Source organism: Anolis carolinensis, chromosome 1 (genome assembly GCF_035594765.1).
Source record: "Anolis carolinensis isolate JA03-04 chromosome 1, rAnoCar3.1.pri, whole genome shotgun sequence".
Lineage (NCBI taxonomy): Eukaryota > Metazoa > Chordata > Lepidosauria > Squamata > Dactyloidae > Anolis > Anolis carolinensis.
Genome location: NC_085841.1, coordinates 19,039,222 through 19,066,284, shown reverse-complemented (window position 1 = coordinate 19,066,284; position 27,063 = coordinate 19,039,222). Strand labels below are relative to the sequence as shown.

The 27,063-nt window shown below is 40.2% G+C and overlaps 2 protein-coding genes across 6 annotated transcripts in view; one reads left to right on the top strand and one right to left on the bottom strand.

The window, feature by feature from the left end:
* The window catches only part of sos1 (SOS Ras/Rac guanine nucleotide exchange factor 1), a 60,615-nt gene extending 47,220 nt beyond the window's left edge, over positions 1 to 13,395 (top strand). The window contains exons 14-22 of the mRNA XM_062970596.1: positions 240 to 462; positions 796 to 915; positions 1,469 to 1,631; positions 2,200 to 2,317; positions 3,640 to 3,812; positions 4,386 to 4,502; positions 4,661 to 4,925; positions 7,472 to 7,590; positions 7,725 to 13,395. Of these exons, the coding sequence (XP_062826666.1) occupies positions 240 to 462; positions 796 to 915; positions 1,469 to 1,631; positions 2,200 to 2,317; positions 3,640 to 3,812; positions 4,386 to 4,502; positions 4,661 to 4,925; positions 7,472 to 7,590; positions 7,725 to 8,237 (1,811 nt within the window). The 3' untranslated portion in view covers positions 8,238 to 13,395. The remainder of the gene's footprint in view (positions 1 to 239; positions 463 to 795; positions 916 to 1,468; positions 1,632 to 2,199; positions 2,318 to 3,639; positions 3,813 to 4,385; positions 4,503 to 4,660; positions 4,926 to 7,471; positions 7,591 to 7,724) is intronic.
* A 665-nt stretch (positions 13,396 to 14,060) lies between these two features.
* Positions 14,061 to 27,063, bottom strand: part of arhgef33 (Rho guanine nucleotide exchange factor 33) — a 37,001-nt gene continuing 23,998 nt past the window's right edge. For 4 of the 5 annotated variants that reach the window (XM_008125957.3, XM_062970601.1, XM_062970610.1 and 1 more), the window contains 7 exons: positions 24,884 to 25,016; positions 23,310 to 23,393; positions 22,686 to 22,769; positions 22,061 to 22,209; positions 19,961 to 20,125; positions 18,051 to 18,825; positions 14,061 to 15,256 (listed from right to left, as the gene is read on the bottom strand). In XM_008125957.3, coding sequence (XP_008124164.1) covers positions 15,119 to 15,256; positions 18,051 to 18,825; positions 19,961 to 20,125; positions 22,061 to 22,209; positions 22,686 to 22,769; positions 23,310 to 23,393; positions 24,884 to 25,016 — 1,528 coding nt within the window. In that variant the 3' untranslated portion in view covers positions 14,061 to 15,118. Of the gene's footprint in view, positions 15,257 to 17,994; positions 18,826 to 19,960; positions 20,126 to 22,060; positions 22,210 to 22,685; positions 22,770 to 23,309; positions 23,394 to 24,883; positions 25,017 to 27,063 lie in introns of all 5 variants that reach the window. The other variant, XM_062970608.1, reaches the window with a different exon arrangement.

Genomic DNA, 27,063 nt, shown 5'->3' with positions numbered 1-27,063 from the left:
TCAAAGAGAGCATGCCTTTGAATCTAATCACTTCATGGTAGGCACGAGGGAAATCACCATCATATCCAGCTTTTGAGCTTCCCACTGCTGCCAATGCTGAAATAGAGCCTTCTATTTTTCATCATGGAGTTCTTTTCACTCTCATGTATATGTTGGACAACTTCATTATCAGAATTTTGCTAGTGACAAGGTAACTTCTTATCAACCATGATGGGCCATATATTCATTTTCATTTTCAGGAAAAGCTATGAAGAAATGGGTTGAGTCAATCACAAAGATAATCCATAGAAAAAAGCAAGCACAAGCCATTGGGCCAAGCCACAATATTACATTTGAAAGTTCTCCGCCTCCAGTTGAATGGCATATAAGCAAGCCAGGACACATGGATACATTTGACCTGCTTACTTTACATCCAATAGAAATTGCTCGACAGCTCACTCTACTTGAATCTGAACTTTACAGGTAGACTTTTTCCCCACTAAAATGTTTTATATTGTAATCACAAGAAAAATGTTCTTCTGCACTGGTCCCCGGTTCTTACTAGAAAGGCAGTTGCACATTTAAGGAATAAAACTGCTTAGAAATGATGTTTCAAATTGGAAAGAATTTCCAATTTAAAAAATTAACATTGTATAAAGCAAACAATTCACATTAATCTATTAATTCAATGTTCTAAATCAGAATTATTTATCAAACTGAGCAGGCATGTCTGATAGTTTAATCAAAAGGTTATTTGATATATAGAAAAAACAAATAGCTTTGTGTTTTTACCCCATATTTTATATTCATTGTTAGAGCTGTGCAGCCATCAGAGCTAGTGGGAAGTGTGTGGACAAAAGAAGATAAAGAAATCAATTCTCCTAACCTGCTCAAGATGATAAGACATACCACCAATCTGACCTTGTGGTTTGAAAAGTAAGTAGTTTGAGTGAGGAGTGGAGAATCCTGAGATTTCTTTTTCTGGATTTACAAGTTTGTCAAAAGCCAAGAAGGCAATATATAATTTTTCAAAGCAGGAAATAATTGCAACAAGAACAATCACTGCTAACATTTGTACTCCAAGAACTGGGTCAGAGTATATTATCTCAGACAGTTATATTAGAATGACTCTGTTATCCCTAGGTTATTCTTGTGGCTGTATTGATGGCGCCTGTCTATACCTAACATTCCTAGAAGCCTACTCAGTTGAATTTGGAAGGGTTAATTTCTCAATAGAAATTGAATTGTACAGTGAGTAATTAAAGTAGAAATGGGGGAAATGTTATTGCTCTGGACCTATTTCTTTACAATTAGAAGTGCAATACATGTAGGAATACAGAGAAGGACTTGAAGTGATCCTTTTAATTTTAATTAATAAAAATAAATTATCACATTCAGATGTTAGGAAGATCCTGAATTAGGTGACATATCTTTTCGGTTTTGTTCTTAATCACATGAGAAAATGAAATTGTTTTTCCTATTAATTTAGATGCATTGTTGAAACTGAAAATCTAGAGGAAAGAGTTGTTGTAGTGTGCCGGATAATTGAGATCTTGCAAGTTTTTCAAGAGTTAAACAACTTCAATGGTGTTCTTGAGGTTGTCAGTGCTATGAACTCTGCACCTATTTACAGGCTGGATCACACATTTGAAGTAAGTCAAATGAACATTACAAACAATGATGAACTTTAACTCCTGCAGTATAGTATTGCCTGAAAGAACAGGAGTATCATTGTGTTTTATAATGATTGTGATTTTTAATGCCTTTTAAATTTATCTGTGTGTTTTTGTATTTGATATTATTGTATGTTGGTTTTATATCTGTAACCCTCCCCGAGTCCCTCTGGGGAGATGGTGGTGGGGTACAAAAATAAAATTATTATTATTATTATTATTATTATTATTATTAAAAACTACCACAGCTGGAATTTTTATGTTCCTCTTGAATCATATTATACTCGTTTTCCTTTAAATAGACATAATATTAAGTTAAAACACTAGCAAAGTACAGCACAAATGTTCATAATTCAGGACAAAAATAGCACCAGTACGTCCTTGTTCGTTTTGGCCCAGATGCATTTCCATATCAATTAGCTATTAGATTGATGTTTAGAAACTAGATGGATTTTAACTCACTTTGTGGCCAAAGTATATAGTTATAGCAACTTTTGGTTTGTTTTTGGAGCAAAATATAACTTTTTTTAATATTGCATATCTACAGCAAATCCCAAGCCGCCAGAAAAAGATATTTGAAGAAGCTCATGAACTGAGTGAAGATCACCATAAGAAATACTTAGCAAAACTCAGGTCTATTAATCCTCCTTGTGTGCCTTTCTTTGGTACGTAAGATTTTATTCTTGAAGAACATAAAATCACAGATCCTGGTGCTTAAATAGCTACAGAATTCATATGAAATGGGAAAGTATGGTTTTTAGATACATTGTAAGTATTGGCATTGTCCAGAATTTCTATTATGCTAATTTGGAGTTAATAAAGAGTAAACATTACATCCTCATGCTCCTCCTTACTGCTTTTTTTCTTTCATATAACACTATGGAGCCTCCGGTGGCTCAGTGTGTTAAAGCGCTGAGCTGCTGAACTTGCAGACCGAAAGGTCCCAGGTTCAAATCCAGGGAGCGGAGTAAGCACCCGCTGTTAGCTCCAGCTTCTGCCAACCTAGCAGTTCGAAAACAGTAGATCAATAGGTACCGCTCTGGCGGGAAAGTAACGGTGTTCCATGCAGTCATGCCGGTCACATGACCTTGGAGGTGTCTACGGACAACGCCAGCTCTTCGGCTTAGAAATGGAGATGAGTACCAACCCCCAGAATCAGACACGACTGGACTTAACGTCAGGGGAAACCTTGACCTTTTACTAACACTATTGAAGACTTCCAAGATTAGTTAAGCCATACTTTCCTGTTACATCCAATCCAACAAAACTGCCTTCTTTTCTAATCACATGAAGAAAGTGCCTGAGGAAGCAAAGGTGAAGAGTTGAGCATGGACAGAAGCATGTACGTAGGCTAACTTTATAGCAGGCATGGGCAAACTTTGTCCCTCCAAGTGTTTTGGACTTCAAACTCCCACAATTCCTAATAGCCTACTGGCAGTTAGGAATTGTGGGCGTTGAAGTCCAAAACACCTGGGGGGACAATATTTGCCCATGCCTGCCTTATAGACTTAATTATTGATAGGGCATTGGAATTAGTGGGCAATTCCAAAAGAGTCTTGGGAAAGAGGTTTTTAAGAAAAATAATCTTGTAAAAAAGATAGAGGTACTATCATCAGATATCTAGGGAGGCAAGTCCAAAAATAACAGTTGTGTCCATCTTTGTCCATTCACCAGCAAAACAGACAGCATTGGTTGGAAGAAATTATTTCCCTTCTTCCCATAATCTGTGTGGATTTGCATCAGAAGATTAGGGTAACAAAAGGTGCTTAGAAAAAGACCAAAGGACTTGACTCTAATGCCAGAAATGTGCATCTCCAGAGAGTGGCTGCCCAAAGTAATTGAACAGACTATACAGTAGAAAAAAAACCCAGAACGCAGTCAGATGATGCCGTTTCTGATCCGCCTTCCCTTCTCCTCTCTATAATTAATTTCCCAGTGAAACATTAGAGCAGGTTTCTAACGCACAGTTTTTACATGTTATGTTTAGGTATTTATTTAACAAACATCTTGAAAACGGAAGAAGGCAATCCTGAATTTCTAAAACGACATGGAAAAGAGCTGATCAATTTTAGTAAACGGAGGAAGGTGGCTGAGATAACAGGGGAGATCCAACAGTACCAAAACCAGCCATACTGCCTAAGAATCGAACCTGAAATCAGGGTAAGTAGTATTTTCAGTCTTTCAGGATGAGGAACACAAAAGCTGACATTTTTGCTGATGTGTGATGCCTGTTCTGTCATCTCTAAACTTATGTTCAGCAAAGTCCTTAGTTTAAGTAAACTTATTCCCAGCCCTATAGAGATTCCACTGACTGTTTATGACATTGTGGGAAGCCTCTTCGACAGGAATCAAGGAAATCCTAAACCTTTTAGAATCAGATGCACTCAGTCAGTATGCTACAGTTGTAAGCAAAAAAAAAAAAAAAGGACCACAAGCCTTTTGACTCTTACTCTCACCCACACTATTTCTTGATGGGAAACATTAATCTATTTATAGCACAATCTATGTCCAGTAAGGAGAAGGACCCAACACTCCTTAGGTCAGGCATGGGCTACCAACTGTTAGGAATTGTGGGAATTGAAGTCCAAAACACCTGGAGAGCCAAAGCTTGCCCATGCCTGCTTTAGATGCTTTAAATTTACCAACAAAAAACAATTGCTGGAAAGTTTGTAGCCTGTACTTTCAGGCACTATGTTACACTATATTAATCTTTCTGAATGTTTTGGATTACAGAAATTTTTCGAAAATTTAAATCCAATGGGAAATAGCATGGAAAAAGAATTTGCAGATTCTCTGTACAATAAGTCCCTACAAATAGAGCCACGTAATGCAAAGCCACCCCCAAGATTTGTGAGTATTCAGATTATATTCTTGTGTTTTGTTATAGATCTCAGTTGCTTTCATTGGATGTACCTGAAGAGTTATGCAAAATAATTTTCTTTAAAAATAATATAAAGTCATAACTTCCTCTGAAAAAGTTTCCATTGATTCTTTGGATTTTATTGCAGCCCAAAAAATATAACTATCCTCTTAAATCTCCGGGTATTCGTCCATCTAATCCAAGGCCAGGCACCATGCGACACCCTACTCCTCTGCAACAAGAGCCGAGAAAAATCAGTTACAGCCGTGTTCCTGAGAGTGAAACGGAGAGTGCGGCTTCCGCACCAAACTCTCCCAGAACCCCTCTCACCCCGCCCCCTCCCTCCTCCATGTCCAGCACCACAGACGTCTGCAGTGTCTTTGATTCTGATCCCTCAACTCCTTTTCATTCAAGTAAGTCCTGTGGCCAGGATAATCTTTTCCTCCTTTTTTAAAATTCTGAGTATGCTGAATGATAGTGCTATAAATTAAAAGGGTTTTAGTGATCTAAAACTTGCATTTGTAAGAACAGATTATGTTTCTTCTGAGCAAGGCAGGATATTAAATAGACAAGCAAATGATTCATGTTCAAGGCATAATTTAGAAAAGGTGTCTGAGGTATATAACATGTTAAGTGAACGAACCAAGTGTGCTGTCAGTACATAACTAATGGGCTTTGCTAGACCTGTGTTTCCTAAAAATTTAAGTCCAAAACAACCAGAGGGCAGATGTTTGGGAATCTCTGATACAGACATTACTGGCAAAGATAATTGTCTCCACCGTCCATTTAGCAGGATGGATTCTACAAATGTACAAAACCAATTTGGTTTTTAGGAATAGATGCTGTGCACTTGGCTTCATTTTGCTTAACTATCATATCCCTGCCTTTTGTAGTAGGTGCTTTTTGAGATGACTGCTGGTTAAAGCCCAATTTCAGGATACTATCATGAATCTGCCTGTATCTCATCTTTGACATTCTGACATTTCTCTTGCTTCTATACTGCAAGTTCTGTAAAGTAAACAGGCCAGTATTTACTTGAGTATAATATACAAAAAAGGATTTGTTGTCCAATGTAATGCGCTCAAGTTTGTAACTACACAAGGCTGGCGAAGGGACATGACTTCCTCTTGCCCATTGGTTATTGCACTGCCTGCCTCCTTTTCGACAAGCCCAATGGCACAGACTATGTCACTGCCTGTTCAGAACTGCTGAAAAGCAAGGAGATGCTGTACCTTTTTGCCAGCCTGGCACGGTTCCTCGTGGTTCCCCCTTGGTTTTGAAGGTCTCCTGAATGAGGCAACTTAAGAACTCAGCCTGACGAAGGGGCTTAAGCACGTTTCTATGCAATGTTAACGTTCCATCAAATTTAATGCACACTTCAAATGTGCACATTAGATTTGAGTAAATACAGTAATCTGTTCTTGCCAATCTGTGAATATCAAATGAGTTCCATGAAATGCAAATTGTTAGAACTGTTTATCAGTTGCCTGCAGTTGTATCAGGTATGATCGCATTCACATAAGTGATATCTGTAATTTTTCCTTTTCATGGTCTCTGATTCACACAAATGATCTCTGTAATTCTTTGTGACCTCTATGATTGTTGCTTGCGCAGTGCATCATTCTGAACTTTCTAGAGGTCCCAGATAAGCATTTTGGCAGTGGCATATCGTTGCGCTTCCCACCTAAACCCTTAGTCCTTTTTAATCTGCCACTGCAGCAGCATTGAGAGGAATGTTCTTTAAACTTTAAGCTTTATTGTATTTGACTTCCAGTTTGTCTGACTACAATGTTTGGACCTCTCTTGGATTGTTGTTCTCTTTGATTGTCATTTTGGCTCAACTCAGATTGGAATTTTGATTTGGACATCTTGGGTTTTAATTCAGTGAGGTAGAACAGGGTATACCACTCCCACCCTTCAGGATTTATGACTTCATTGGGTTTTTTTAAAGACATGCATGCCTTGTGGAGCAAAAATCTTTGAAATGAATATCTCAATTTCTCATTGCGAACGGGATACCAGATACCAGGCAGACGCTTCATTTGGGGGGACCTGCACTCTTTTTCTGTGTGTCATGACACTCCCTTTCCTGTGATTAGTGGCTTCCTAGTCTCCCTCTCGTGAGACTACAAAGCAGGTGAACAGGTTGCTTACTTGTCATTGTAGTGCCACTTGTGAACTTGCAAAACTCACACCCCTGACTCACAATTGGTTGAATGTCTATCAAGCTCTCTGTTTTGCAACACAACAGGGATAAGCCAGGGAATCTACATGCTTTTTGACATGGTTTGAAAGTATTTGTGTGTTTAAATGGAACAGCCTTGCAAAAGAGCTGCTTAAACTTAGATTATGATTCTATTAATGGATTTTCTCTGATGACTTGCTAATATTATTTGGTTGGGCTTTTTATACTTTAACAAATTTTGCTATATTTCTCCTCATTATTGTTTCCCCTTAGATTTTTATTTCTTGAGTAAACATTGTTTGGCCCAATCAGCCCAGTTATTGTGATATTTTTGATAAAGTAACAAAACCCAACAAAAAAACTCGTTTTATTGGATGACTTAGTTGTTAGGCCTGTTCCTGGGGTTATTTCGGGGCACTGATTCAGAAAATTGCATTGGATAGACTGCATCAGCTCTAGTTTCTTAGATATGATTATCATTGTTTTTATGGCTGAGCAGTTGGCAACTGGTAAGTGGCATTTGTTCTGTTTCTCAATAACTAGAGCTGATACGGGGGAACTGGTACCATTTTTTGAATCAGCAAATCAAATATGAAACAGGGCTGACCTTTGAGGCATCAAAATGTGTGTTGCACAACTTGGAAGAGGGAAAGCCTTAGTGTAAAATAAGATATAACCTTACTAATATTTTACATATTGTACTTTACCAAGCTATGAGGTTATTGGGAAAAGTAAATTAATTTGAGGTGAATAACAATTTCCATATGTTCCCAGGATCTGCCTCTGTATCCTCCATAAGCTTTCCCAAACCCTCAGATGAAATTACTGTTCCTCCACCTATTCCTCCTCGAAGACGCCCAGAATCTGCGCCTGCGGAATCCTCTCCATCAAAGGTAATTTTTCTATTAATTTCTTTCTATGGAAACAGTGGGGCAGAAATATCCAGTGTTAGCCTCTTGGTAGACTTTACAGGGTGTCACTGAGATACTGAAACTGTTGTGTGAACAAACTCCTCTTGGTGTTTCAGATTTCTTCTGCACACCTGGACAGCCCCCCAGCTATCCCTCCTCGGCAGCCCACCTCAAAAATGTATTCACCGAGATACTCGGTGACAGACCGGACGTCCATCTCAGACACCCCGGAGAGCCCGCCTGTCTTACCACCCCGAGAACCCGTGCGGACTCCTGACGTTTTCTCTAGTTCTCCTCTGCATCTCCAGCCACCTCCTTTAGGCAGGAAAAGCGAACTTGGCAACACTTTCTTTCCCAACAGTCCCTCTCCATTCACTCCCCCTCCTCCCCAGACGCCTTCTCCTCACGTCGCACGGAGGCATTTGCCATCGCCCCCGTTGATACCACAAGACACGGACCTTCATTCTGTTGCTGGGCCCCCTGTCCCACCACGGCAGAGCACCTCTCAGCATATCCCAACTGTTCAACATATCCCAAAGCTGCCTCCAAAAACTTACAAAAGGGAGCCTGCGCATCCGTCAATGCACCGCGATGGGCCCCCCTTGCTGGAGAATGCCCACTCCACCTGAGTTTCCCTTCCGCTAGAGAAAGTGCTTGCCCAGGTGCCATGTCTGTTGCTGGCAATAGATGCACTGTACTTTTTTGGCGCCAAGGAGTTGGGTTGTGTTGCTCCTAACACTAAAGACGCTGCAATACATTTGATACATGGTGTAAAAAAATATGAATCTTAATAACAGGCTCCTTACCTTGAAAAGAAAAAAAACTGTTGCTGTTTGTTCGTTGATATGCAGGGCACTGTTCTAAAGTCTCTGGACATCTGAATGTACCAGATATCAGACTTCTTACAGATCTCTTTGGGCCAATAAGCAGACACCGTGCTTTGTGTCATATCCAGTGAAGGATGAAAAACATAGTCCTGTAATCATCTGTTCGCTGCAACGTAAGTTCTTGGAGTGACAATATTATGCACTTTTTAAAAATATTTCAAACAGGGAACTTGATAGTTTCCTTAATTTTCTTTTGTTGTTGTTTTTATTCCCTGTGTTCAAATCATGAATTGGACTGTAAGGAAGATCTGTGGTACTGAACCAATCTAAAACTAAAGAATAGCACTGTACTGCAGTACTGTTTACAAACTATTGCTAGTCCATTGTGGGTACCTAGGCTTCACCAAAGAGGTACTTTCCTTCTTCTTCATGAATTTTATGGTGCCAGTTTAAAAAGAAATTCAGCCAGGAATCAGAATGCCCAACGTTTGCCTTTTTTAAACAAATGAGAGTTAAATCTTAAATGAATGACGCCAGTGACACAAACTGCAAAACAGAGCTATTGCCAGAGTTAAATTGATTCTTTCATTTAGAAGACTGTTAAATCTAGACTAGGTTCGGTCTTCTTCCTCTTGAGGTTTACTGATGAGCCACTTTATTATGGCTGGTGGCGCAACATCCTGGATCATGTCATGAAAATACAAAGGATGATCGGCTGGCCGTACCCCCATTAATGATCATCATGTTTTAGCTAGCATTAGGTAAGTGAATAAATAATCAGAGCCCATAGAATTGCCTTGTAGTTGCATAGATAAATCATGTGTATATAGTGAATGTTGCGTATACTTGCAAATTGTTTTTAATTTAATTGAAATAAAGATACAGATATTTTGTCTGGCTGACATATATTAAATTATTGCATTGCTAAATGTACATTTCAGTTTAAAGCACTGAGGAGAAGACATATTCTGTGGTACACACACATTTTTCTAGCTCATTGTTTTGGTCTATGACACGTAACAGAAGAAACCCAATGTTTAGCATGTGAAGCAAAGGTGAGTTAGGGGCGGCTTGGAGTCAACGTCTATGTGCTTAGAATGTAATGGATCTCATGCATGTCAGGCAATACCGAATTCCAAGCTCTGCTTAACCTCATAGACTTTGAAGTTGACTTTTAACTATGTCAGAAATGTTTGAAAGAGACTAATCTACATGAATATCCTTCCTTGGATTATTTATAGACCTGTGAACTGCGCTTCTGATTCCAGTACTGTGATGATAATGCATGCTACTTGTTGAAGACATTTTAATCACCTCCGCTACACTAGGATTTGTGAATGGTGCAGTATTGTATCTTTAGTTACCAAGACTCTTATAGGACATTTTTGGCAAAACCAAAACACATTTCGGCCATCTTGGAAAGCCATGTCAATGAAACAATGTTGGTGGAAGACTGTATCACCATGGAAGCCTACTATTTTAATATATTTCTACAGCTCTATGCAGTGCGGTCTTTGCATTTCAGGAAATGTTTGTTTACTTTCAGTTGCATAGGGTTTTTTTTAAAAAAAATAACATGTAGAATTTGCAGAGTCTAAAGAAAGGTATTCTGGAAGAACAGTTTGTATAATGGTAGACTATTAACAGAGGTTACACTGAGATACAGTGATGCCTAATAAAAGGTAAGGGATACTTCTCAAAATGGTTGAACGTTAAAGATTTTTTTTTTGAAATGGTCCTCTTCTTAGGTCTCCTTAGATCTGCTTGGGCAAATGGAGCAATGCCCACTTCATCCTGCTCCCAGCCATTTGGGAATGCAAGGGAGGAGGCTTGTCAATTAAACAAAATGTAAGTGGCTCCATTTCTGCTGGCTATGCGCTCCACTCCATAAGTTTCAGTGGATGCCAGCCACCAGTGTTTATATTACTTTAAAACACTAAAATCTCTCAACGAAAACAGCAGGTCATGTCCATTTTTCTGGAATCAACAAGTCGGTCATTTCTCCAAGTTCTCTGCCTAAGAGACAGAAGAGTTACCCAATAAACCCACTTTCTTTTAGAGAGCGGTGGTAAGGGAAGGAGTGTGGGCCTCAGACTTACTAATTTTATTTACCCTATATACTCATATGTCAATTCACCTAACATATCAATCAAATGCAGATTTTAGGTCAAGGTTATTCCACAGAGAGGGGAAAGCACCAAAGCATTTTAAAAGGCTAGAAGTGGTGTCACGGCAGTCGAGGAATTCAACACTTACTTTAGTCTCTCCAAGGGCAAACTAAGCTCTTGCCTTTTGCCATTCTGCTCAGAGATGTGCATGGTTCCGTTTTTTATGAGAGTTAAGGTACAGTATTTGCACTGACCCAGAATATTTGGGTTGAGTTTTTTACTATAATTTCTAGACTTATACATGAGTATATAGCAGTCATGGGCAAACTTCGGTCCCCCAGGTGTTTTGGACTTCAGTTAGTAACAACCGGTAGACTGTTAGGAATTGTGGGAGTTGAAGTCTAGAACGCCTGTTATATAGAGTAAAAGTGATCACCCCATACTTGCAAATATACCTGAATTTTTTTCCTAAATATTTCCACCGCCCTTAATGTTGATATAAGTATCCTGTTAGTTGCATCCTAAATGCCAAATGGTTAAATGTGTTGGCTTGAGAAAGGAGACACAATGTCAGTACTCTGTTAGAGAACCGTTTGCCATCTTCATAATGTATTACAGTTGCAATAAATTAGCTGCACTGAATTTTAATTTTCTGAGTATGATAGATTTTTAAAAACCCTCTGAAATGGAGTTTGTGGTGCACAAATGTGCAGGCATTGTTTAAATACAGACAGTTTTAGTTAAGAACTGCGTGAATAGCATGGAAAACGTTGTTGCCGGAGTAGAAGTACTTTGTACTCAGCCAAACCATCCATTATTATATCCTTTTATTGCCATGTATAAACTATTTGCCATGTTTTTGATAGTCTACAAAATCTTGTGTCCTTTCCCAGAGATGAACTTTCGACTTGTCTAAAGATCTAGTTGGGATTTATAGAGCACTATACTTAATTTTTTATGATATTCCAAACACTTGGGTGAGTCACTAAAATTAAACAAAGCAGAACTTCGGCAATTGAACATCAGGCAAAAAGGAAAGGCCTTTCAAAGTTACCAGAGCCATGTAGTTGCTGAATGTTGGTGTTTTTTTTCTTGCTGGGAGGAAAAAAATTAATATTCCATTCTATTGTGGGATTAGAAAAGAATACAATGCCAATTTTTGGAGCAAGTATGCCAAGAGCAATACTATATTATACACTCATGTATAAATTATCTTAACATGTAAATCGAAGGCAGGTTCTAGGGACAAAATTATGGACAGGCTGAGGTTCATTTCAAGAAGAGGGGAAAGCAAGCAAACAAAGATAACATTGCTGACATTTTCCCTGCAAGGCAATCTCAATGGCAGCAGGGCAGAGAGAGCCCACTTTAGGCAAACTTGGGCCCTCCAGGTGTTTTGGATTTGAACTCCCACAATTCCTAACAGCCTCAGGCCCCTTCCTTTTCTTTCTCAGCCGCTTAAGCTGAAACTATAAGCTCTTGTCTTTTACCACTAAGTGAAGAAGATAAGAATTAAGATACAATATTTGCATTGACCTATGGATAAGTTGACCTAGGCTTTTCCATGTTTTGATGTTGTGGTGGGGATGTTATTTCCTTTCCTGTACCCGTTTTATCATTAGTGAGGAATTCTTGAACCACTGGTTATTTTAAAAATAATTTTCTCATTTCCCCCAAATTGACCTGCCAGATCATACCCAAATATTGCCCCAAATCTCATGGGCTCTGCATAGGACCCCACTTGCACAGTATGTGGGGATTTCTGCCCTACTTCCTTCCTGTAAAATAAGTGGAAAATGTTTTATTGGAGAATTGAAATAAAAAATGTTATAATGAATGTCATGAGCTCTTAGACAGGTAATAATCATTTGGGGTATCCTTTATTAGAATGCTTTCCCTTCTTGTCTTTCTTATTTGCTTCACCTATTTGCTGTCCCACTCGAGGGACACAAAAGAAGTCCTCCTTGTTGCTCCTATTTTAGTAAATGAGAAGTGGGGACTTGCTCTGAACACCGAGGCCTAATCTCAGTGAATGGTAAATGCGAACATTAAATCACATCGCTGTTATACATTGATTTCAAATTCCTTTGATTAAATTATTTTTTTCTCTACTACGCAGCAGTTGCTGTGGCCTCATGCTGATGACAAGGGTAAAGCCAAAAGCGCTTAGGTTTGTTTTGTGAATGCCATGCCTTTGCCATTTATTTAAAACAACCTTCAAGTGCATTTTTGTCAACTGTGAGGACATTTCCCTTTTGCCTTTATAGAAGTCATAGTGCATTAAGCAATCAGTTATTGCAACGATGAAGTTAAGTAACCTTTTGAAAACCGTCATGTACCCAGGCGAAAGGGAAAAATCTTGTGCCAGAAGTATGCAACTTTCAGTAGCTGCCAAAATGTGCCTTTTTAAAAACAAAAATAGAATACATTTTTTTCTGAAGCGCAGTAGATTCTCCTGTTGGCTGGGGTCTTATTTCAGGTAACATTATCTTCTTTGGCCAATTTAGAAACCAAGCTTTATGGTTCTGTGTATGTACAGGTTTACGTTTTGATGAACTTCTGATAATTCATATATTGAAAATGTATTGCCTTTTGTTTAATGGTGTGGAGACTTTGCTAAATGGTTAAGACGCTATGGCAGTCCGATCCAGCTGTGTACGTTTGAAGTGGTGATATCTCAACTGGCAAATCTTATGGGTCTGTGTGTACCTAATCATGTATGTAGGTCAGCTTTGTATGCTATGTCTGCAATGGTATTCAGATTGCATTTAAACTGAAAATTAATAGTGGCTGTTACTTTTGGCATTCAAGAGATCTGTTCTTAAAAATGAATAAAAATGCCTTACATATCCCATCAGTGTTCATCTTTATATATGTGGTATCTTAGATCTGTCACACCACAACCTAGCACAAATCAGGCATAGGCAAACGTCAGCCCTCCAGGTGTTTTGGACTTCAACTCTCGCAATTCCTAACAGCCAGAATTGCGGGAGTTGAAGTCCAAAACACCTGGAAGGCTGAAGTTTGCCTATATCTGTGCTAAATGTATGCAACTTCAGCAGGGTTTCTTGTTTGGGTGAGGTTTTGTTTTACATAATACTTCATAATCAATATAACACTTGCCTCGGTTACCTTTTTCCCCCCAGCTGTCAATGCTCTGTTGCTATTGTGTTCAGACCTTATTGGTCAATTTGGGTATTCTCAGATTGCAAGAAGGAGCCATTCAGCAATGGCTTAACTCCCATTATCAGCCAGTTGAAGCCAGAACATGGGATCAGAATCACAGCCTTTTTCTATTGGAAGACTACAAGTTCTTCCTATATTTCCTTCTGCTTGGCCCAGTTCAGAAGCAAAAGATCTCTCACCCGTATTTTTCACTTCCCTGGAGTGTGCTGAATCGGCTGCATGAATAGTATGTTCTATCACTCGTCTCCAAAGGTGTACACATTCTCAAGCAATGCCCTTGATCTGAATTTAACAGAAAAGTTTGTTTGAATGATGCACAAAAAATCCTTAGTGGTACACTCAAGATTTTAATCAAAGAATACTTTTCTGGTGTTTCTTTGTCCTATTCGTTCTGAATATTCCCACTACTTCGAAAACTGGGAGCGATTCCACTGCGAAACCACAGTGCAAAATTAAGAGATCTAAAGACATAAAAGATAGCAGTATAGCACCTCTTCACATGTTCGGGGAATGATCAATGGGAGCTTTTATTATCCATCAGTTGTAGTATTGCATTATTCCGACTAAAAAAACTACAATTCAAAATTACATTTTGGATTTTAATCTTGCTGCATAAACGGTTATGCTACACTTAGCTTTGAGCTGTTCATTTAGATCGGACATGGGAAAACTTGTGTCCTACATAGGGGTTTTGGACTTCAACTCCCACCATTCCTAACAGCCTCAGGCCCTTTCCTTTTCTCCCTCAGCCGCTTATGCAAAAAGGAAAGGGCCTGAGGCTGTTAGGAATGGTGGGAGTTGAAGTCCAAAACACCTAGAGGGCACAAGTTTGCCCATACCTCATTTAGATCCATCCAAAAACGCTATGAAGGGGATTTTCACACATCTACCAATGATGTTATTAGGAAAAAATGTACGGTATATTGTTGATCTGAGATGTCTTTATATATATTCAGGAAGTTACCATCTGCATAAAGGATTTAGAGTTGAAATCTTTTAAAAGACAGCTTCACCTGAAGATCCACAAGGTAAGCAAATGAAAATGGCAGTTGTGTGGAAATCCACTCCGAGGTTTCTCCTAATAAACAGCAATTCAGAGGCAATGACAGAATAAATGCTCTGAAGGACATCATGCTATGCTTCTTTTACTGTGAAGCCCTAATGGATGAGAAATGGCAATGTGTGAGTGGCAAAACACAGTGATGGAGCTTTTCATTTTGAGCCTCAAAGCTAGTACTTTTCAGTCTATCACAAAAAAGTCCAGCAGTTTGAACATTCTGCTATTTCTTCCCTTGAACTTAAAGCCGCTTGAAGCGAAACCATCTCGTTACATGGCACTCAAAGCAAAGAGCGCAATCCAGGAGAAGCATGGAAGCCTCTTGCCCCGGATCATTTCTTTTTGAAGAGTTTACGGAAGGAACTGCGGAAGCGTCCTCGCTGTTCTTGCCTTGGGATGTGGCTGCTGAAAGATGTTTGCTCGTTGTCTTCCCTATGAGAGAATCTAGTGTTGTCTTCTAAACGCAGATCCTGAAATTGAAAACACAGTTTAGTCAGGTTTACAAAAAGACAGTTGTCCATGTAGGACAGTGGTTCTCAACCTCCGATATTTTGGCCTTCAACTCCCAGAAATCCTAACAGCTGGTCAAGGATTTCTGGGAGTTGTGGGCCAAAACACCTGGGGACCCACAGGTTGAGAACCACTGCTGTAGGGCCTCCTTCCTTTTCATGTTGGATGTGTATGCGAGGAAACAAAATAAGGGAATCTGTGGGTGACTTTAAAGACATACTCATGTACCAAAGCCTTAATCCTTATGGGTTTAAAGTAGCATTAGGACCTATTTGTACACATGGTGGAAAAAGTTTATTAAACTGCAAAAACTTTGTTTTCTGCTAGACATCCTGCAGCACATTTTGCAATAGTTTTTCAATTAATATCTCAACCAATTCAACAGTTTGTGGCAGCTACAAAAACGAAGTTTCTGGAATAACAATTTTCAAAGTTACGTACTGCACAATTAAATCAGAAATAAGAGTTTCAAACCAGTAACAAAATCTTTCAAATTTTGTTACATAGTATAATCTACAAGAAAAAGAATTAAGAAGCAGTTATTATTATTATTATGATTATTATATTTTTCCTCCACAAAGGCTCCAACAAAGTTTTTTTGAGGGGGTTGAAAATCTTGATTCCCACAGAGTAACCTTTATTATCTTATTTGGTAAGTGTAAATAAATAGCAACTTGCATGACCTCAAGAAATCATTAAAAGGGACTAACAGTAGAAACTGACTGAAGTCTACTTTCCTGCCCTGTCAGTTTGGCGTAATATCTGTGACTGCAGGAATATTGGATGCAACCCATATCTGGGTTGCTGTGAGTTTTCCAAGCTGTATGGCTATGTTCCAGAAGCATTCTCTCCTGACGTTTTGTTCACATCTATGGCAGGCATCCTCAGAGGTTGTGAGGTCTGTCTGAAACTAGGCAAGAGGGGTTTCTATATCTCTGGAATGTTCAGGGTGGGAGAAAGAACTCTTGTCTGCGGCCTGCCTGAAGCAAGTGTGAATGTTGCAATTGGCCAGCTAAATAGCCTTGCAACTTCAAAGCCTGGCTGCATATTGTTTTCAACATAGTCATTGTCAGTTGCACCATATGATCTATAGGTTATTTCTTTTTTTAATGTATAAAGTGCTCTTCATGCACAAAGAATGAGAGAGGTGCACACAACAACAACAACAAATCAATATTTTTACAACTACATAACAAATAATCCCTTCACCAAACCAAGAAGAGATTTAGAATGCAAATTTAGAACATCACGATGGAAAGAGCATTTTAATTAGAAGAGAGGACTGGTGCTGAATCATATATTTTTTAGGGGGACATTCCAAAATGGTACCTTGGCTAATCAGGATTGCATATATAAACTGGGCTGAATGGGCAAGATCTATACACCAAGTTCATAAAAACCTGGACACAAATTGAGCCTTGAAATTGTTAGAGAATAAATACAAAGATAGGATAACATCTCCGCAATCTCCTACCTACTACAGACATAGAAAGCTACTCATTAGTTATCCCATTCATAGCCTATGGTTGAAAAAGTGTTTTAGCTCTCAAATAGCATGACTCCGAAAGAGCATTTCAATGAATATGACATAAAAGACACTCCCAATTTATCCTTCTGTATCTTGCAATCATAAGGAAGATACTTTTAATTAGGAAAGGAAGCATTTGGGTGTTTTCCCCTGGGTCCACTGCCAGTGAGTTGTCCTCCTTTGCAACTCATTCATATTTTTCCTGCTCAATTAAATTAGCATTGTGAGCATACAAAAGAAACCAAGGAGGTGCTCTGAATTCCATGCATCCATTTCCTTTGTCACAATATAGCACTGATGTGTCAGTTATGTCAGGAGGCAGGAAGTGTCTCACACATCAGCTCGGTTTTCTGACCAGTGAGACCAATTTGGCCAGGCTTTGGATATGCAGTAGGAAGAGCTACAATTGTCTTTCTACTCACTAACCAGAATATGTGCTTAGTAATCTGTGTAAGGATATTTCTCTGCAGGTGACCGCTCACCTAATCATATCTGTTTTGCATGGTTTCATAACACTACAAAAGCATGAAACACCAGTACTGTTAAAACACTTGCATGGATTCATCCCTCATTTTTTACAGGGAAGCAGCTACCGCAATCACTGGTGGTCTGTTCCCCTGTCAATGGGGAAGCAAGTGACTGTTGTTTCCATCTCTTTCTGTGAGCAAATTGGGAAGAAGCAGGACCCTATCACAATTCCTCCTTTTGCAACAGATCATGGGAAAATCAGTTAGCTGCATTCCAATTAGCAGGGGATTGGGGAGAGGGGTCAAGTTGGAAGTCACTATGTAGCACCATAACTGCAATGCTTAGACAGCTGAGGGCTGGTTTTGAGGCCAAAATCATGGATTTTGCTATGATTGATAAATAAGTTGCTCATGGGAAAACATCATCTCTGGTCAAGGGGCCAGCTACCCCAGGCCATCGCCATTTCCCCTCCTAGGCATTCATAAAGGTTTTATTCCCTCATAATGGACTAACCTATAGTCTTTTGCCACTCCAACCCAGAGAAACCCAGTTTTGGGGGCGTTAATTTTTTGGACTAAAATGTTCTAGACTTATACATGAGCATATAGGGTAAGTGTAACCAAAAACAAACATGAATCTAGGGGCACTGTCCCAGGACTGCCCTCACCCCCCTTTTTTCCTCATAGCGGGTGCCCGGCTTACGTGTTTCTCAGACCCTGCTGGGAAGTGGGTTTGCCCTTGCCTTTCGCTCTCCTTACTTCCACAAAGCTCTGCTTTTCACCCACTCCTCGCTGCGGAGGGAAGTAGTTCCGCTGGGCGCTCCTTGGGGCGGCGGCAGGGACTCCGTGGGGCTGGAAGCCCCTCTCCTGCTTGTTTGGCAGCCGGCTCCCGCTGCTGCTCCGCGTGCTGTAGAGCCTTGCACTGATGCCGTCCGATCCACTGCGGGGAAACTCCTTCAAGGACCGGCTCAGCTGTTTGCCTTTGCTCCGGAAAAGCTCCCTCTTGTAAGTGCTGCTGCTGCTGCTGGCCGGAGCCCCGCTTTTGGGCAATGGCTGCAAAGTGTGCTCTGTCCTTTCTGGCTCCGTGGTGAAGTTCACAGGCCTCAAGAAACAGATGTCGATACTGGACTCTGAAGATGCCGGAGAGCGGGTCTCAAAGACGGCCAGGTTCTGAAGGGGTTCTTCCTGGTAGGGACCGCCCATGCCATAGGTCTCCCCTCTGTATTCAAAATCTTCATAGTCAGGCGCGAAACCTGCACTGTGGTGGAGAAGGTCTGAGGTGGAGGCCCTGCGATGGCGCTCTGGGTGTCCCTTCACTTCAGGAGGAGGAGGAGGAGCGCTGTACTCCATGTCTGGCAGGGCTTGGAGAGACGCCGCAATGGTCTTCAGGTCCTGGTCGTTGAACTGAGAAGAAGTCAGGGCATTCTCTGCCCTGTCGTGCCGCCTTCCTTCGCTTTCCCACTCGCCTGAGGGCCCTCCCTGCATGCCCTCCATGCCTTGCTGCTGACTCTTCTTCATGTGGGACATCAAGTGCCTTCAAAGACAAGGGGGACAGAGGACAGAATTAAGCATTTGGCTGAGTGATCTACAGACACAAAAGGATGCAACCTGAGACAACATCTTACCAATTATAGCAAGGGGTGGGCTATCTTCTGAAAATGAAGTTCTACTTGCAGACCCTTCGCAGCTACTAGCTCAGGCCCCTAACTTTGATCTTAGGAGACTCAGGGTGAATCACAGAACAAATATACGGCAAACATTCAATGCTGATCATAACAATGACAAGAAAGACAACAGAAAGAGATGTATTTGGGCTTTCCCATCTTTTGGCATCTTTGGAGGCTTTGCTCGGTTCCAGCCACCAGGGGGTGCTGTTGCTCCATCTCTCTGCCAAAGAGCTTTCTTTGTTCATAAACTTCCTCCTTTTTCTGATCAAAACACCAAGCCTAAATACCTCCCTGCCTTAGTGCGGTTACTATTTATCTACTCACATTTGTTTTTGAACTGCTAGGAAGGCAGAAGCTAGGCTAAAGATCAGAAGCTCACTCTGATCCAGGTTTCAAACTGCCGGGTTAACGTGCTGTGCTAAAGCCAGGCCCTTGGGTTGTAATGGTTTGTTGTTGTTTTGTGAGGTTTGTTAGTAACCTTATAGCTAATGGTTCTTCAGCTTAGAAATGGAGATGAGCACCACCCCCCAGAGCCGGACTCGACTAGACTTAATGTCAAGGGGAAATCTTTACTATATAGGGGGAAAAACGTATCTTCGAATTTAAGAAATACTGTAATAATAATACAACTTAGAATAGTAACAAATTAAAAGAACATGGATCAAAAAAGGCATTGCAAGAAATTCTAAAAGCACAATGGAGATAGGTTCACTTACCACCAACACAATAGTAGAACAATAAAGAAACTGAAAGGGCAAAGACAAAAGGAGGTCTGTGTCTGGTATTGATAAAGCGGAAGCCAGTTGAATTTTGAACAGAGACAATATTCTGTAACAGCAATGGCATTATTTTTGAAGAGGCCTAACTTTCAGATATGACCAGTTGCCATCAAGTGATGGTCACTGAGCAGGACTTCTAATGCTGAGCTCAGGGCTCATGAAGAAGAAGTCGGGAAAAGGTGCCTTTCAAGGTACTGGGTTCTAATGAGAGCCTTGCACTCACATAGCCGTGGTTCCAGAAGCCGGGGTTGATGGGAAGAGTTGCATGGCCTCTTCCGAGTGGATCCCACTGTCGCGGATGGAGGTCGCGCTCGGGGTTGGAGACACGTCCTGGCCGGTGTTGGCACACTGAGAAGCTAATCCTTTATATAACTTTATGAAGGAAGATCTAGCAAAATGGAGATATAAATATAGTACAACTGTTTGTTAAATAATCAGGCAGGTACTTTTTAAAAAACAAACAAACAGTACTATGTTATTCCCACACTGATATCATTGACAAAGAATTCCACCATGACACCTATTCTACAATTTCACACAAACCTAGAAAATGCCACAAATGTGTTCTGGAGAACAGAATTTTGATCAATTGATATGAAGTTTCCCACTCTTGCAGCTGTGAAAGTATGCTTGAAAGGCAAAAAGGTAAAATACAATTGATCAAAATTCTGTGCTCCAAACCACATTTTGTGGCATGTTCTAGACATGTGTGAAAGAAGACATACTGTATACATTAATTGAAAGCAAATCATGGAATTACGTCATTTGTCTTCTTCTAATACACGGGTGCCCAGGAACAGTTGGGAATGACAGTATCATACTAAAGTCCATGTAAGTTCAATATATCTGATGTGGGAAGAATCAATCAGTTTACACTTGGCTGCTAGTTCAAAATCATCTCAAATCGAGAGGTTTCTGAACCAAAGAGTGATGAATTTAATATCAGTTACAAGAGTTCACAGCTTGTCATTCATATCACATTTGGCGGAGGAAGGAGTGAGAAAGCATTTCCCCATTTGGAAATTAAGACAGAAATCTTACGTAAGGGGCTGTTTAGATGGTATTTATTCCATACTTCATATTAGAAAGGATATCGGATTGAGGAGGAGGGAGCAAGCTTGTTTTCTCTAAACCAGGACACTATGGACTATGGATTCAAACCACAGGAAAATACTTCCCAAATGTTAGGAAGAACTTCCTGATGGTAGAGCTAGTCAACAATGGAATATGCTGCTTCAGAGTGTGATGGAGTCTCCTTCTCTGGAGGTTTGTAAGGACAGGCTGGATGGCCATCTGTCAGGGGTGTTTTGATTGTGTGTTTCTTCATGGCACATTGGGGTGGACTGGATGGCCCTTGGGGTTTCTTCTAAATTTATAAGTTTATGCTGGGGAATGTGTTGGGCCCGATTTCAGTATTGTGGTCAGTTTTGACATGTAAACAGAGAGCTCTCAGGCAGCTCAAAAGCTAATAGGATGCCGCAATTAAAGCATTAGTATTGGACTATTGGATTATGACCTGTTAGGATCATAACGTACTGGGGATTATGACCTCTTAGGATCATAACGTATTGGGTAGCAGAGTTTCAGGAGTGTTCCTTTAATTTTTTTGGGTAATGGAAGATCACTGGGCGCATAAATGTCTTGTTTCTATTCTACGCTCTCAGCCAAAAAACATTCAAGTAGACTTCTTTAAAATAACATGTTTGTTTTACTCACAAATTCATGTATTTAAATATACAGGTACATTTCTTGTCAGGTTAAGCTTTAAAAACGTTTCAGTTTGTATCTTTAACTTATAGTCTTTTACAGTCTCTTCAAAAATATATTGCTCTGTACAGCTCTCTTTTAAAACAGTCTACTTCCAAGGAACTCAAGCCTCAACTGACTTCCAATTTCTAACACTGGCTTCTGTACTCAAACAGACTCAAGCCTCAACTGTCATTCCTTTTAAATTGCATTCTAAACAGTCACTGAACTAGTCACATGGTCTGCAGCCCCTTCCACTGCCTCAAATACAGAAAACTGCAAACCAAAGAAGACATACACTTCAGGAAATAAACAACACATTATAAACAAACAATACATTAGATAGAGGAGGCTTGAGAAGGTTGCTATCTCCAACAGAACAGGACTGGGGAGATCAAGGCTCGGTTTATTTCAACCATGAAGCTGACTGAATGGCCCTGAACCGGCCACAATTTCCAGTTTAACCTAACTCACTGTGAAAGAGGGAGAAAACTGTGTGGGCCACTAAGAGCTCCGTGAAAGATGATCTTTTCCAGGTGAGGGTGAAGTGGAGGCTGCTTTACATCACAAGACTTACTTCCTCAGTTTCTTTCGTTTCTGTATCAGCAGGTCTTCATTGCACTGGAAAAGGAGGCTGTAGTGCGAGATGAAAACTCTCAGGCGCTGAACGCAAACAAGGAGAAGGTAGTAATCGGGGTGTTCCTGCTCGGTGAACTTCAAGATATTCTAGGGGGAAAGCAATGCAACTGTAGTGAACTATAGCTTTACTCCATTAGGCTGAAAACAATGTCAAGGGCCACAAAGATCTTTAAAATGATACAGAGGTTTATCTTTGGTGCATTAAACTGAAACTGCAGTTCAGTGGTTTATATGCAACTCCTAGCATCTCCAGGTCAGTCTTAGAGCACATCTACACTGTGGAATTAATGCAATTTAACAGCACTTTAACTGCCATGGATCAATGCTATGGAATCCTGGGAGATTAAGTTTGGTGAGGCACCAGCACTCTTTGGCAGAGAAGACGAAAGACTTTTTAAAATTCCCAATGTTATTGAACTCCAACCCCTATTATCCTTTGCTCACTGGCTATTTAAAGTCCAACATTTCAAGAGTCATAGTCCTTTAGATTTAAAAATAAGGCAATGGTCATAATTAACATCTTAGGACAGTGGCTTCTTTGCCCAGAGCAGTGTAGAACTAACCTGCAAATGAAGAAGGTATTCAGGAATACGCTGAACAATATGAAAGAAGACTATGTAGAGATCAGACTTAATTTCATCCTCAATCTATTGGTGACAAGAGAGAAAAGAACATTGAATGTAGATTGTTTATAATAAAACAGAGCAAGATGTTTGGGGTGTTTGTGATCAAAATGTTAGCCAGGTATAATATGGCTCATGCACTGTATGATCTGATAAAACATATAAATTAATAGCCTGTATTAACCTGCAACCACTTAGATCTTGTTCTACTTTTCTTCTGAACCAGAATTGGCAACAGGAAATACAAAAGCCTAGAAGTTCTTATGAAACTCAGAATGATTTCTGCTGGGACCACCCAATCCACATCATGGACATACCAGCTTTATTGCCACTTGTCACTTCTCCCAGTTCAGGATACCCTTGAATGCCTATACAGAACTCATCTTTCTGTTGAGATCTGATTTAATGCTTCCCTTTCCATTGACATGAAAATAACTAAAAACCGAACCATTGTTACACCAAAGGAGAAGAACCACATGGCTCAAGATTGGAACCAACCATGATATCCTCTGTTCAGGTGTTGCTACTGTCCGGGTAACAAACACTTAACACAAGGAAGCTCACCTCTTTGAGAATCACCACATGAACCAGTGAAATGCACTCCGGCAGGTCTCTCAAGTAAGCAACGTAATAGTCCAAAAAATTATTCTGGAAAACAAATGAAAAGATAATTTAGCAGACAGTTTGATGGCCTGTTAAACACAAAATTTGTATTTTATTTATGTGGGTTTTTTTTACTTGTTATTTATTTTCATTTGGTAAGTCACTTTGAGACTCAGGCCCCATCTACATTGACCATATAATGCAGTTTGAAATTGCATTATATGGCAGTGTACATGGATTCTCAATTTTGGTTCAAAGGTGGGGAATACAATGCATTTTCTTTTTGTCAGGGAGTACCAGGTGTAAGTTGAGCTGTCCCTATAAAACCCATACTGTTAGCTGTTGGTATCTTTCCTCTGTGATACATTTACTCAAGTATCACTATCTCACTTAGCAACATTGCCTTATCGGTCTATCAAATAAAGCAGCCAAAACAGGGAAGGTGATGTGCACACTTGCATGCTTCAGAGAGACATAAAACTATCCACATGACAATGGAGATGTTTCGAATTCCACCTCTCCCAACACCTAGAAAGATACTTAAAAGAAACTATATGTTAAAGAGAGGAATCCAATTTTGTTAATCAAGGAATTCCATCTGTTAAAATGCCTAATATCAAACTATTAAAAACGTGTGTTGTCAAAGGTTTTCATGGCTGTATGGCCATGTTTCAGAAGCATTCCCTCCTGACGTTTTGCCCACATCTATGGCAGACATCCTCAGAGTTTGTGAAATCTGTTGGAAACTTGGCAAGTGGAATTGATATATCTGTGGAATAATGTGCAGGGTGGGAGAAAGAACTTCTGCCTGTTTGAGGCAAGTGTGAATATTGCAAGTGGCCACCTTGATTAGCATTGAATGGCCTTGCAGCTTCAAAGCCTGACTGCTTCCTGCCTGAGGGAATCTTTTCTTGGGAGATATTAACTAGCCCTGATTGTTTCCTGGCTGGAATTCCCCTTTTTTCTGAGTGTTTTTCTTTATTTACTGTCCTGATTTTAGGGTTAAAACAGTTAAACAAATAAAAACAGTTTAACAATTTGCATCCAAGTCATAGAAGGCAACTTTTTCAAGACCTCTTCCAAAACTTTCTAAATTTTCCCCTTCAGATATGCTTTCTTAAATTATATATAGTGTATATGTTTAGACAGATTGGAATGGATCCGAACGTAGTCATTCTTGGGGGAGAGACAATGAATCACAGAGTTGGAAGAGGATCTTGCCCAATCCCTTTGCCATGAAGAATAAGCAATTAAAGGACTATAAAGAGATGATCATCCGATTTACTATGATTTATCTCCAAAAATAAAAGAAGAATCTTCTGTAACTGCCACTGCAATTAATTAGTATTTAAGTCTCATTGACTTCAGCAGGACTCCTTTAAGGATGACTGTCTGGATCTAATCTATTTCGATTAATATTTGTGCTCCTCAAGGAAGAAATGAAGGCAAGGCATAAGTGTATATTCGGCCAACTGGTGCAAAAAGATCAAAGTGCTTCCTTCTCCCCCCACTCCAAATGTCTCCAAGGTGCGTACTTCATCATTGGTCAGCTTGAGAAATATGTCTCCCAGGATGCCTTGTCGGGGCCAACTCAGGACTCTTTCTTGAAGAGCGTGGAGTAAGTCGACGTGCTGCTGGGCCAAATATCGCAAAGAGTTCGGGACAAAACTGTAGGCAGAAATAAAGAATAGCTTGCCACAGAACAATTTATGAATATAGGAGAACACTGATAGTACATTCAGTGGCTAGAAATCCTGATCATCAATGTCTTGGATAAACAAACTAAGGGCTTTAATATGGGAACTTCTTTCTAATGGTGCATCTACCCCAGGCATGGGGAAACTTCGGCCCTCCAAGTGTTTTGGACTTTAACTCCCACAATTTCTAACAGCCAATTGTGAGGACTGAAGTCCAAAACACCTGGAGGGCCAAAGTTTGCCCATGCCTAATCTATTCTGTATAATTAATGCAGTTTGACTCCACTTTAATGGTCATGATAGTTTGGGGAGGTACCACCATTCTTTGGCAGAGAAGTCTAAAGAGTCTATAAAACTAAACTTCCCATTGTTGTTTATTCATTCAATCACTTCCGACTCTTTGTGACCTCATGGACCAGCCCATGCCAGAGCTCCCTATTGTTGGTCGCCACCTCCAGCTCCTTCAAGGTCAAGGCAGCCACTTCAAGGATACCATCCATCCATCTTGCCCTTGGTCAGCCCCTCTTCCTTTTTCCTTCCATTTTCCCCAGCATCATTATCTTCTCCAAGCTTTCCTGTCTTCTCATGATGTGGCCAAAGTCCTTCATCTTTGCCTCTAATACCCTTCCTTCCAGTGAGCAGCCGGGCATTATTTCCTGGAGGATGGACTGGTTGGTTCTTCTTGTGGTCCAAGTCACCCTCAGAATTTTCTTCCAACACCACAGTTCAAAAGCGTCTATCTTCCTTTGCTCAGCCTTCCTTATGGTCGAGTTCTCACATTTATAGGTTACTACAGGGAATATCATTGCTTTAACTATGTGGACCTTTGTTGCCAGTGTGATGTCTTCACTATTTTATCGAGATTGGCCATTGCTCTCCTCCCAAGAAGTAAGCATCTTCTGATTTCCTGACTGCAATCTGCATCTGCAGTAATCTTCATGCCAAGTAATAGAAAGTCTGTCACTGCCTCTATGTTTTTTCCCTCTATTCGCCAGTTATCAATCAGTCTGGTTGCCATAATCTTGTTTTCTTGATGTTTAACTGCACCCCAGCTTTTGTACATCTTGGTGATAAGGCTCCTCAGCTCCTCCTCGCTTTCAGCCATCAGAGTAGTATCATCTGAATATCTAAGGTTGTTAATGTTTCTTCCAGCAATTTTAACTCCAGCCTTGGACTCATCAAGCCTGCACATCGCATGATGTATTCTGCATACAAGTTGAATAGCTAGGGTGAGAGTATACAGCCCTGCCGTACTCCTTTCCCAATCTTGAACCAGTCTGGGTTTTTTTGTGGTCTGTTCTTACCATTGCTACTTGGTCATTATACAGATTCCTCAGGAGACAGAAAAGGTGACTTGGTATCCCCATACCACCAAGATTCCCATGATTCCACAGTATTTAACCATAGCAGTTAAAGTAGTGTCAAACTTCATTGATTCTACAGGCTAGATATCTCCTAAGATAAGCAAGTTACATGGGGAGCTAATCTAAACTAGCTTCCTTCTACGAAAGAGCTGAGAGAGGACTGGAGAGAAGAGATGGGAAAACGTCTCCAGGAGTCTCAATTTTACATCACAGAGGGATCAGGATAGGTAGACAACAAGGGAGGACACTTTGGGTCACTCCAACTATCTAATCCTATTACTATGGGCCATGTTAAGGCATTTTTATCTAAGCTAAGCATTGTTGCTTAAACAAAAAAGGCCTTAGCAAGGGCCATTCATCACTGTTCTCTGGCAGTGAATCAGCTGAATGTACAGTCTACAAATGCAACATTGGATGGATCCCATAGAATTATTTGTGGGATCTCCAACAGGAGTTAAAGAGAAGTTCTTTCCTTATTTGGGCACATGGCAATAAAGATATACTTTTCACACACAGCCTGGTAGGGAAATGAGGTGGGTTTATGGTGCCAGGAAGTGGGTTTGTAAAGACAGTGTTCCCATAACTGGGAGTATAGAATAATAATAATAATAATTATTATTATTATTATTATTAGATTGAGTTTCTATCATAGGA